At 40.4% G+C, this 13,284-nt stretch overlaps 1 protein-coding gene across 10 annotated transcripts in view; it reads left to right on the forward strand.

The window, feature by feature from the left end:
- LOC116424529 (uncharacterized) overlaps positions 1–13,284 on the forward strand; it is a 368,994-nt gene that overhangs the window by 265,478 nt on the left and 90,232 nt on the right. For 9 of the 10 annotated variants that reach the window (XM_076365198.1, XM_076365207.1, XM_076365205.1 and 6 more), the window contains one exon: positions 5,604–5,742. The exons of the other annotated variant lie outside the window; for it this stretch is intronic. In XM_076365198.1, the coding sequence (XP_076221313.1) occupies positions 5,604–5,742 (139 nt within the window). The remainder of the gene's footprint in view (positions 1–5,603; positions 5,743–13,284) is intronic. 10 annotated transcript variants of the gene reach the window in all.

Genomic DNA, 13,284 nt, shown 5'->3' on the forward strand with positions numbered 1-13,284 from the left:
ACACTATTTGAAACGAGCTAATTGGGACACATACGTGAATTAAGAAACAAAGCTATTTTATATTTCACATATTGATATATTATACGAAACTGAATATTATGTATAACACTTTGTAACTTTGTTATATGAATGGTGACTGAGAGTCATCTCTCGAGGTTAACGAATGTTTATTGTACTTTGTCAAGTTGTAATATTATTATAACGAAATTAGAATTTTTATTCTATAGCTTATTTTAATGTGCACAGTAAAGTAAGTTAATTAGAATAGAAAGTTTCGTTTGAACTTATTCCTTGAAATTTCAAAGTTCAACGAGGGCTTTCCAATTTCTTTTAGAGTTCAAAGAGTCATTAAGTAATGTTTATGCGCGTACCGTAAAAAAAGGAGCAATTACAGCGAACGTCGAACGCAGGTGTACAACACAAAAATGTCGCCATTAGCTTCCATACACGATATTAAAACGGAAAGCATTACTTCCCCCACAGTGGCAAGAGGAATTATCCTTACCCCCGCGTTGTCCTTTCAAGCTACCTAAATCTTGGAGAGGGTCGCCAGGGGTTGGCCCAGGGAATAATAATTAATTACTAATTATATCAACGAATGGGGTAGTAAAAAGGAAAGCTCGAAACAATACTCCACCAATCAATAAGTAGTCTCTTTAACGTTCATTTAAATTCAGAATATTATTTATCTGTTTCTGTATAAACAAAAATTTGTTATAACAGTTCTATAATAATCAAATGAATATAATCCTTAATTTTAATTCTAATAGCACCATATACCTTGGAACTTTCTATTTTAAGGGGTTACTCCAATATCTTCTAATGATTAAAAATTAATTAGATAGATTTCTTAATATTTAATTTAATACCTATTTTCGAAAGAAAATTTGAAAAATCTCACACTGTTCCCTATAAATCCTATATTTAAGAGGAAACTGGAAAATCTCAATGTAAAACAAAAAAGTATTTGAATTCTAAACGAATGTAAATTAATTGAAGGAAAATGGATTCGATTAATTTCTATATCGAATGTATCTGCCCCTAACACTATGTTCTTTCCCCAAGCCTGTAGGATATTATATATTAGTGGTAAAAAGTGGGCGGGGAGGATTAGTCCAAGAGGGAAGACGATTTTCTTTGTTTTTTCCCTTCTTTTTGGTATTGTTCGTCGAGGGGGGGGGGGTTGAGTGCGGTCCGTTTATCTCGGGGCGAAGGAGGAAATAATTAGGGTTGAAGAGAGCCGAGGGCCGGGCGAAGGATCCGGGGCCTCGCATTTTCCGGGATTTCCTCGCGGATTAATTCGAACGGATGATTGTTCTTTAATTTCGAAATGAAAATTGTTTGTGGCTTGCGGCCTTACCGGGCTAAGTGGAACGATCCGGGATTACGCCGGCAGAGATGCGATAAAGAGCGGGGTACAACCGGATAAGAAAATAATTCTACGGGAAAATCAAAGGAGAGCGTGTGGATTGAAATCTTTCTCGAGGGGACGTCTGCGGATCAACTACCGTGGTGTATTTGTTATTATCAATGTGTACTGAATCTCTCTGAAGAAGCAATTTTTCTAAGTAATATAAAGAAATAAGGGTTGACTTGGAAATAATTATTTCTGTTAGGAATTTGAAGAAGTTTATTGATTTATTTATTATTTGATGGGCCTTAGAGTTGTGATGCAAGTGTGTATAATTATAGATAAAGTACTGAAAAAATAGAGTGCAATAAAGAGCAACGTATGTCAATAAAAATGTAAATAGAAGCATAGATTTATAATATTAAGATCAGTTTTGGTATTAAATGATTTTGGAACTGAACTAAAATTGTAGATAGCTTTAGAAGGATTTCTACCATACAAACCTGTGTAAAAAATAAAATAACAATGTTCTTCAATTTTTATCAACATTCCTCTATTTTATATTCTATAGATTGATATTTCTCAAATGCATACAAATTTAGCTATCATTTTCTGAACTTTTCAGTGCGTCTGACCATCACAGGACAATTTTACTTATTCCGAACTCCTGTCAGAAATAAAATAACAACGTTCTTCAATTTTTATCAACATTCGTCTATTTTATATTCTATAGATTGATATTTCTCATATATAAAATTTAGCTAATTAAATATCATTGTCTCAACTGTTCTATGCGTCTGATCATCAGGAGCCGATTCTACTTACTCCAAACTCATCCAACAGTGCACAATTATTTATCGTCCTATTGCCAGAAATATTTTTATAAAACAAATACCACTGTACTGTCAACGCATCCACACATCTTCAGCCATAAAAACCAGTCTATCCACGCGGCGAATGAGAAGAGCGAAGCGAAAGAGAAACTATTCACCGTGAAGCGTAAAAAATCCGAAAGCCGCGAGCGTCCGAGAAACTCGCTCGATCTTGGACCACGAGATGCTCTCAAGAAAATACATACCGAGGGTATGGAACGGTGGGATGGGGTGTGGGAGGACGACGTTATAAAGTAATGACGGTAATGGCCGACGGAAACGCAGCACAGCTCGCTGAATCCTGGAACAAGCGTGTTCAGAAGCTCCTTGTCGACCTGTTTCCGTACTTTTAAACAATTGGAACGAATTCGCGGGCTACGTGGAACCATCGTCCACCCCTGGCTTTTGTTTTCGACCCTTCGAGTCCCTTTTTGACCTGAAAAAATGTTCAAGCTGTTGTCACTTGAAAAATATTTATTTCCCTGGACCTTTATTGCAATGAAATTTTGAAAGTACATTGGATAAAGTTTATTTTGCAAGATATACATGTGAATAATAATTATGGAGGAGAGTTTTTCAAGCGAAATATTTGGAAGGTTGATATTTGACAAATTTTTATTTACTTGGACCATTATTTCAATGAAATTTTGAAAGTACATTGGATAAAGTTTATTTTGCAAGATATACATGTGAATAATAATTATGGAGGAGAGTTTTTCAAGCGAAATATTTGGAAGGTTGATATTTGACAAATTTTTATTTACCTGGTCCATTGCTTTAATGAAATTTTGAAAGTACATTGATCGAAGTTAATTTTGCAAGACATACATGTTAATAATAATTATGGAGGAGGGTTTTTCAAGTGAAATATTTAGAGGGGCTGACATTTGAGAAATATTTCAATGAAAATTGAAAGTACATTGAACGAAATTAATTTTGTAAGATATACATGTAAATTATAATTATGGAGTAAAGTTTTCCAAGTGAAAAAGTTTAAAGGGTTGATACTCAGAAAATATTGGTAACTATAGAATTCTTATTCAATACAAAACTTTGGAATATCACACTCTAAACTAGATATACATAGGTATACAAATTTCAACAAAAATAACCCATAGAAACTGCAACTTCCGAATCAAGCAAAATCAATCAATAATTCAATTAACCCTCTATCAACATGTAAAAAACAGCAACGATCAAAAAATCACCGCGTCCCTTTCAAAAATCAAGCGAACAATCCAGCCAAGAAGAAATTCCCAACGTCCAAAGGGTTAAACAACCATGTTTCCCGTTGTACTGTTCTCGCCAGTGCTATCTACTAAACCCCCGGGATTCCGCGAATATTTCGAACGCCCCTAGACGGGCCTTGTAAAAATGGAGAATCTCCTTAGAGAGATCGGATTATCAAGGTGGCTGTGGCGGGCGGCGAGGAACGAACCCGAGGGGGGACGTCAATTTCATCCCCCTGCTACTCGGAATAGTATCCAGGAAGACTCTACCTGTAGCGGCGGGGATTACGTGGGAGGAGACGTCGCGATTAAGCATTGTTTGTTGGAAGCATTTTGCATTTAATAAATCCGAGTGTTTCGGAATCCTGGCCTCGCTCGCTAGCTCTCGCGCCCCGTCGCGGAATCTCTTCTTGGCGATTTCTTGGCGACGCTGAGATATGCCTGCCTGTAATCCCTGCACCCCTCCGTATTTTTGTTTCCCCGATTACTTCGGGGGTTATTGCGAGGAGGTGCAGATGGGGAATATTATTGCGCTCAGCCAGGCCAGGCTTTCGCCTTGGTTCGCGTGCATTAAGATGATTTGCGGACCGAAACGAAAGGAGGACTCCACGGATCCCTGGCTCTTGCTAGTCTTCTTCTTCTTCTGCAGCTGCAGCGCAGCGGTTTGATGAATGGACGAACGCGTGCCTCGTTGCACAGAACGGCTCGTTTCCGGACGATTTATAAATGGAAGACGCGGGAAGACTGGCTATGCTGTCGAAGGAGAGGATCTTGCTTTGGGTCTTTGGATCTTTTGGGGATGACGTGGATTGTGCAGTACTAAGATGTTCGAGTTTCGGCGGTTTTATTGGTGCTGGTTTAACGAGAGTATTCGTTAATTGGGGTTGCTGGATTAATTAGTGGTTCTGAAATGTGGTTGTAAGTTTGGGATCTTCCTTTGGGTCTTTGGGTCTTTTGGGGATGACGTGGATTGTGGAGTACTAAGATGTTGGAGTTTTGCCAGTTTTATTGGTGCTGGTTTGACGAGAGTATTGGTTAATTGGGGTTGGTGGATTAATTAGTGGTTCTGAGGAATGTGGTTGTAAGTTTAGTTTCGTTGCTGATAGTATCTTTTGGTTGAGTGCTAACTACCTGAGTTGTCGGTTGGTGAGTTAGGGTTAATCTTGTTGGTCGAACACTGTAACACTGATGACATAGGTTGACCTACATCTCATGACACGACTGACACTCAGTTTATTTTTAGTTGACCCTAATGTATTTTAGAAATAAGTCAAACTTGATACGCTGTAGCTAACTTAGTAGTCTAAACTAAGACTAGTGTAAGGCAAACTTGATACTCTAACTAGCCACAGAGCAATCATTCTGGAGACCTAGTCTAACCTAGATCTACCTAGATCCGTTACGTCAAACTTGGACAAACAGCATGTCCCGTGTCTACCCTAGCGACAACCAGTTCAGTGGTCCAATCTCATATGTACTTGACCCAGACCTGCTAACTTTAAACCCGTTATGCCTCGCCCAAATCTACTTAACCTAAATCCGTCTACCCCGCACACACCCAGCAACCTAACCTAATTCTTCCAACGCCGTCAAACATCTCTAATCTACCCCATCAGTCTATCAGTTTCCCTAATCCACCGAATCCAACGAAATCCAATCAGGAACAAATTCCATGAAACTCAATCGACGAATCCAAATGATCCAACCGTCGTCACGCACCCGAGACAAATGTGTCGCCGTTCCAAAAATCGAGCAAAAACGAACAAAGACATAAAGAACGCGGTTCCCGATACAGGCCGGTTCACCGTGAACAAAAAAAAAAAATGAAGCAGCGAAAAGAAAGAAAGAGAAAAAAAAAGAATGACGAGTATAACGGAACAGAACTGTCGTCGAAACTTTGCGCTCAGCCGACAAAAGAGCCGATCGAGCGGTCTTTACACGGGCCGAGTGACCCGCCAGACCGTTTCCACCCGTCCGTCGTGCCGACCCGACCCGGCTCGACCCGTCCCGTCCCGTCGCTTTGAATATTCCCCGTCGACGGATAATATACCGCGCTTTTATTTATCGACCGGTACCCGGCGCAGATTAAAAAAATGTAAAAATCCCGTTGACCGTAGCCCGACTGTGGTTCTCGTCCTCTTTCTGTTGCAGCCTGCGAGTTCCAGAAGGAGTGGAACGGCCGATGGTTCCAGTCGGGTAATCCGGAACCGGTGACGGTGAACGGGTCCGTCATGACCAGCAAGGGCATCTGCATCGACACCAAGGACGACACGTTCCTCATACAGGACACGTGAGTCTCGTTTGAATTGCAAGTGAAAATATCGGTTTCCTAACGGGCATGAAACGATGCACGGATCGTATTTCATCCCTTTATCCGCGACAGACCCGGGGGGTGGGTCGGGGGTGACCCCCTAGACGGCCGTTTCGTTCGAGCTTTTATTAATTAACTTCACCCTTCCTTTCTTGCACCCCCCACCTACCCTGCCATTGACAAAGCGCCCCGGGGCGACGTGCCAACCGGAGAGCGCCGCATAAAACGTTTCCAGTGAAATTCGAGGGTGGATGGCGGGTTTCGGGGGTGGGTTCCCTAGGACGATTTTCGGCGGCCCGAGTTCGTGGATACGTGGAAGGGGCTGTTGCGTGGAGTGTACGATGCTAGGAGGATGATTGTGGGGATCATTTGGGGTGGTCGGGGGTGAAATCGAAGATAAATATTCGGTAGCTTTTTTAACCATTCGGTTGATGTATATTTTTGCTGTTTCGTTTGGGGGAGGGATTGAAGGAAAATATTCAAGTCTCACCCTTCATCGCGATGCTGTCATTAACGATAGTTTTTTCTTTTATCTAACGGTTCCGTTGTACTTTCGGAATTAAGTGGATTCGAGAGGTAATTGGAGGGTGAATTAACCAGTTAACTGTGTTTGACGAGTGTACACGTCATCTTAAAACTCTTTAATGATGCTAACTTCTTCAACGATGGATTATTTATTTTTTCAGACAAACATATAATTCTCCTTCGTTTCGCTTTAGTTTTTCGGATATATTTTAAGTGCATTTGGCATGCATTTAACGTGTATACACTTCATTATTTGACTTTATTGCACGCACAATGAGAGATTTTTCAAACTAAATTCCACGCTTAACTGGTTAGCTATAGATTATTTTGGTATGTGATGGAAAAGTTACAATTTACAACCCTTACGTCTGTAGTTTATTCATCTACCTCTACTCTTCCACGAATCTCATATTCTTATCAAAACTTCAAAACACTTTAAACCTCCACCCCGGGAGTAAGATATTTATTCAATATTATAATACCAAAGCTGAACGGAACAAAAACATTTCAGTGTCCAACGCCAAATACCTCCGTTCGCGCGGTTTAAAAAATTCAGCGGAGTGCTTCTATCGCGTTCCCCCGGAGATTCGTATAATTGCTTCGGTTTTTCAGTGTATCGGTGGCTCGGCGATCCTTGCTTCCGTCGCGGGGGCGCGTTGCATAAAATATTCGATGCATCGTTAAAGTGAAATCGATCGACGCACGTTCGGTTTTCTTCTCCCTGGCAAAAACTCCTTAATCTGAATACAAGCTGGGGCGGCCGGCCCCCACCCCCGGTGGCTTTAGCCTCTTAACCGATCTCGGTGCGCCGACATCGCCCGGGTAATTTTTTAACTGGCCTATTAAAACACTCGATAAACGGGAACTGATTGTCCCGGCGGGCGCATCGATTTTTCTTCGGCCCTTGCATCCGTCTTGCCCTCGGTAGCCAATAACGGCCGGCTGAGGGGAAAAAACCAGATACACCGTTACGATCACCCGGCCAGCGTTACTCAAGCCGAACGATCGATGCGCACGTACACGTGTCCCTCGTGTGCCGTGTATAGTCTGCTCGCGGAGTACGTGGTCCACCTTAGCTGCCTTCTTCCCGGTCCGCCTGACTCAGGCTTCGGGGATGGGAAGAATGTGTTTATGGCTGAAAGGCGTGCAGAGTGCAAGGGAAAAGTGTCTTGTCCTGGACCAGTTAGGGCTCTTCGGGCTAGAAGGGTTCGGAATTGGGTGTGGTGGAGTTAGGGTTTGACGATGGTTAGCAGTGGACTTGGTAGAGTACTTTTGGCAAGGTTGTCTTGGTAGACAGATTGTTGGTTTGGTAGCTAATGTAAACCTGACTTGAAGATATAGATACAGTTAGATCTGTTACATAGATTTCAGTATAATCCTGAGTTAGCACTGAATGTAGATGTCCTTGAACAACTCTTCACAGATAGATTACAGACTGTTTGTCCTTAGCTAGGAAGCATTCGAAATTAAAGATAATACGTTGAAAACTTATTTCTTGTAGGTATATATTGTACATGTTAATCTAGTTGAATCTATTAGTTAAATATATCAGTTAGTTCTGTAATCTATTAGTTAAATGTATCAGTTAGTTCTATAATCTATTAGCTAAATCTATCAGTTAAAATATCTCTCAACCAAGTTCCTAGCTAGCTTGCACCTAGATTAGGTGCAATAATGTTAGGACATCCGAAACTGGACTTCAGTGCATCAAAAGAGAATTTTAGGTTATTGATAGGCCAGTAGGCTAGTTCATTTCTATCTTTTATCCGTTGATGCAATAAAGACATCCATTATCGCCTCCGCTAAATTAGAATTGGCTAGCATCCAGTGCTTCCAATTCACAGTCCAGGTGTTCCTTGCGAATGTAACGTGCTCCTCAATACCAGGTTAACGGCACATGAAAAATTTTTGTAACATCCATTCCCTCGTAACGGGAAAGTTCGAATTTGACCAGCTGCTTTGGAGCCCGGCGAGCACATACGCGCACGGTTTAATCTTACTTCCTGTAAAAGGTACACACCGAGGCCGCGGACGTTGGAAGGTTGGCCAGAGGGTGCGGCACACCGAGCTAAATTGGAAAAAGCGCCGTTCAAACAAAATTAATTGGGTTTCGAGAATTGAGCTACAACAAAGCGTTGGGCGGAGAAACGAATACGCCGCATATGTGTGTATATATATATATATATATATATATATACATTTTTTTCAGGAGCACTCTTTTAATCGAGTAATAATTCTATCGATAGGATGGGGGCCGGTGATTTTATTTTCTCAAAAAGCTCCGCTTTTCAATTTTCATTGTTTGAAAATGTCCGTTTGCTCCCGTCGGAAGGGATACGCTTCTCTTGTTCCGCGCGGTTCTGTCTTTTCGCGGAAACCGCGGTCGTATTAATTTTTCAGGCGAATTTCCTGCACAATTAGGTCGAATGAAATTGCACCGGACTGTTTAACTTCGCTGCGATCCTCGGCTCGTCTAGGAATTTGAAATATTCCTGGGGAAATAGGAAAATGTGTGTTAGTAGTGATATTTTTCTGGTTTTCGGAATTGTTTATTGTTAGGTAGAATCTAATAGATAGCAAAGTTATGGTGACTTACTATTATTAACGTTATCTTCTTTAATATTGACTTTTAAATTCGAAAGTGGGGAAGTGGAGAATGAATATGCGATTAATAGTGGGTGATGGTGGTAGGAAATTATTATTGACCTATGTTTAGTGAACTTTGATCATTAACCTATTGCTATTGACCTATTACTACTGTCAACCTGTCGTTATTATTAATTATTATTGCCAACCTATTTCTATTAACCTATTGCTATTGTCACATTATTATTGACCTACCATTGTTAACCCTTTGTTATTACCCTATCACTGTTGTTCCCCTATTGTTTCACCTATTACTATTCTCAACCTACTGTTATTAACCTATCATTATTAACCTATTTCCATTAACCCATTATCATTACCCTATTTTTATTACCCGTCATTTTTCTTACAATTAACCACCTACTATTCTAAACCCATTTTCATTACCATCACTTCTCCTACCCCATTATCATTAACCCATTACTACCGCCTTAAATCATTCTCTCCCCTTATCTCAACCACCCAACGATCATTTTGCGCAGCAATCTACCCAGACGAGCTCAAACAAATCCTCGAATTCCTTCCTCCACGTATCTGCCTCCTTATTTACGAGTCACCTCATAGTCAACGTTCAACCCTTTCACAAGCACGCTTCCGGCAAACATTACGCCCGAAAACCGTCGAATGAATTCTTCCGAGTAGATTTTGAACCTGTACGAAGCCCACGGGCTGGAATACATTTCGACGGGTATCGATTCCGTTTCCTTGCCCCCTCCCCCGGCCCCTTGTGCAGCCCTTCTTTATCCAACCCCCCACGTTCCACCTATTCCTCTCGCCCATACGAAATCTCTAAATCGGAGCACTCGTTATCCGCAAGTTACGCCGCGGCCGGGATCCAATTTCGCGGAAAGAGCACTCGTTGCCTTACCATAGGGGACCGGGGGCCGGGAGGGGGGTGGCTGGCTGTAGGAGAGAGACAGTATCACTACGCACATCGCTACTTTTCGTTCGAGCACCTATCGTGACGGAGCTTAAAGCGTTCCCCGTTCCGAATCACCGTAAGCTGTCGCGATAAGCCGGGACACGGAGCTACCGACGCACTATAGGGTATTTGCCTCCCAAATGCGGTAAAAAGTCCCTTTTCATAAATGCCACCGAAACCGAAAAACCTCTGTGCATACGTAGTCAACCCGTTGACGTACTATTTGCCGTTGCTACCGAGCTCAAGTAATATTTTACTATGGACAACATGTAAGGCACGCGATGAAATTGTCTATTTTACTTCAAACGGAAATTTTATTTGATGATAATATACTGATCGTGTTGGAACAGTTGCTTGCTTTTATCCGTGGGTAATGGACAATATTGATTGTTGTTAAATTGTGATTGTAGGACAAGGGGTTCACCGTTTGAACCTGTGTGTCATGCTGGACTATGACGAAAATTTGTTGTAGAGCGTTGGAAATTATTTGAAAGAGTAGCACACTTTAGAGTATGAGAGTGAAATTTTATTATGGTAGCTATGAATGAGGGAAATATAAAATGTTGAATTCTACCGCTGTGAATTGTAATATTTGAATTATGATGAATAAGAGTTTGTACTCGATAATATTGGAAGTGAATCGAATTGTAAGGGTTAAATTTGATATGGCCTTTTGTTAATATTTGTTGGTTATTAATAGGATTAATAGGAAAGGTTAGAAAGTAAGATAATTAATTGAGGTTATGTTCAGTTTAACGTGTATTGGTAATAGGAAAGCGGTATTTATTTGGGAATCGAGAGGATTGAGTAGTGTTTAGTGAGTTTGAAGTTTGAGTTCGCAATTTTTGAAGTTTCGGACTTCGTGTAGTTTGCAACGTTTTACCATGAAATGTTATATATCTGAAGATTAGATGTAGATCAAATGACATTGTCTAGCTTTTGGATTTCATCCAATAAGATCCAAACATTGTAATTTTAATTTAGTGAATTTTAAAAGTTAACTCGAGACTATATAGGGTAAGGATTAGACCTCGCCAACTCATTAAACCGGATTAGATCGAACAAAATTACGCCATATTGAATTAGGTCAAGTTAAACGAAGTCTTGTTGATTTCAGGCTAATACAGTAATCTCCATTAATTCCACTGCATTTTATGAAATTGTGAAGCAAAACTGTTTATTAAATTTCACAAACCGAAACGGTACATTAACTTTCAAACGAAAACTAGGTTATGACGTTTAGATCACGAAAATTTGGAGGTTAGCTCTGGGTCACGTGAAATTGGGTTAAGTAGCCACCAGAGGATTAAAAATACGAGAATTTTCAGCCATCAAAGATGCTTTGATGCCCTTGTACCACAAAATTAATATTTTCACCATTAAATCGTCAACATTATACATTCTCAACACATAAAAACCCATTGAAATAATTCAATATTATTTACATAAAACAACCAATCTGACGAAAATGACTACTTTCCTATCTCGCAATTATTGCTATCTTAAAACCATTAAATACCCAAGCTCACTAGAGAAATAAATAATTTCACAATGCCATAATAATCATACGAAGAAACCAAAAAAAAACTCTACTGTCGCAATTTTTATAATTACACGTTCATCACATTCAAGGCCCGATTGATTCACTGTGAAAATTCCCGAAAGTAAGTCTTCCCCTTGAACGATCGTTTTGTTGATCGTATAAAAGAATCGAATCTCTAAAATAAATTCTACGCGGTCAAATTCCTGCAAACGAATTTCACCAGGATAGACTTATCCGGGCGTTCTTTTTATTTACTTGAGAAACCCGGCGAGCGAATGAGAAGCTAGCCAGCAACTTATTTATCGCGGTGAATCCTCTATTTGTTCTTTTGACGCGTGAAACATTCACGGGCGAGGAATGAAATTCGAGGAAAGTAGTACAATCAACGATAAGAACGCCGGCGGCGCCTTTTATTCCGTTTCGTTTTATCTTCGTTCTCTCCGCGAAGATTCTTATATTCCAGTAGTGACCTTAATATCCGAGTAAAAGAAGAATGAGAAGACGTTAGGAGATCATCTTATGCACTTTACGAAAATTCTATTCCGCTGGCATCGTAGCCTCCCGCCGTTCAAATAGATAACGTCTAACGACCCGGCCCTGGGAGATAAAGCGATAAGGACCAGCCAAAATGGATATATCGTTGCGCCGATAATTCCCTTTTGTTCCGGCCCGAAAATGATCCTCGACGTGACGGTTATTTGTTCCGTTACGGTGTGCGACCAAACGATACGACCCCGTGCATGGCTCCTTGTTTCCTGTAAATCAAAGCGGGAAATCGTTCGTTGTGCATGGTGTGTCTCCTGCGGAAATAGCCTGTCGAATTTTGACCCTTTGCGGACGAACAGACTTTGAAATGTACAAAATCTTCAACAGATGAAGCTAAATTATATATGAATTGCTTAAATAATAACAAAAACAGAAACTATATGCTAATTACTTGCTGTCCGAGTAATTGTTTACCTGCGACTTAGGCTTCAAATATGAACGTTTCCTCTCGCCAAATGTCGTCATTCCACCGCAAAGGGTTAATACTTTGGCAGATCTGTCATTTCTATATGCTTGTTCTATACTTATCGAAATTTTTATTAACACGTTGACTGCACGGTGGTCACCGATGATCGGAACTTTCAAATTACTCGAAGACAATTATAATTCGTAACATAACTGGCGTCAAATGAAAATGTTTAATAACTCGAATAACTAGATTATAGTGTGACTTAATAATCGTGTGCCAAATAATTGATAATTATTCCTCCTTATTTTTGCTACAAAAGAACAAGTGATACATAAAACGCTGAAGTTTTTCGTGGCAGTCAAAGTGTTAACCCATTCATTGCCAGTCACGAATATACTCGTAGCAAGAGATTGACAGTTTGATACTGGCAATTGGCCAATACTGGTATTTGAAATGTATCGTAATATAAAGCAAAATAAATTGAAAGTACAAATGAAATCACACATTTTATGCCAGCAGTGAATGGATTACTACAAGATTTGTCATTGTTATAAAAGAATAAGGAATATTCTATAGAATGCCTAAAACTCTCATGGCAGTGAACGTGTTAAATATACTTGAGATAAATAGTGATTCCATAGTAATAATTACGTTTCGTTCATGACTCGGATGCGAAGAGAATAGAAGAGAGGAATTGAAGATGTGAAAAGGTCTCCAGTTTTCGAGGAGTGTTTGAATTTTCGGTGACATCGAAATGCAACAAATTGATTGGAACATTCCAGCTTCTCCATTCCCCTGGCTTCCTCCTCTTTTTGGTTCTTGTTCGTTGGACGTAACGCGCCGCGCGGTCTGTTAATGCGCGATGAGTGCAATGGAACGTTATCTCGGCGCACGAGAGACGAATCGCTTTCGGGTGTCCACTCTCGAGAC

This window comes from Nomia melanderi, chromosome 2, assembly GCF_051020985.1.
Source record: "Nomia melanderi isolate GNS246 chromosome 2, iyNomMela1, whole genome shotgun sequence".
Lineage (NCBI taxonomy): Eukaryota > Metazoa > Arthropoda > Insecta > Hymenoptera > Halictidae > Nomia > Nomia melanderi.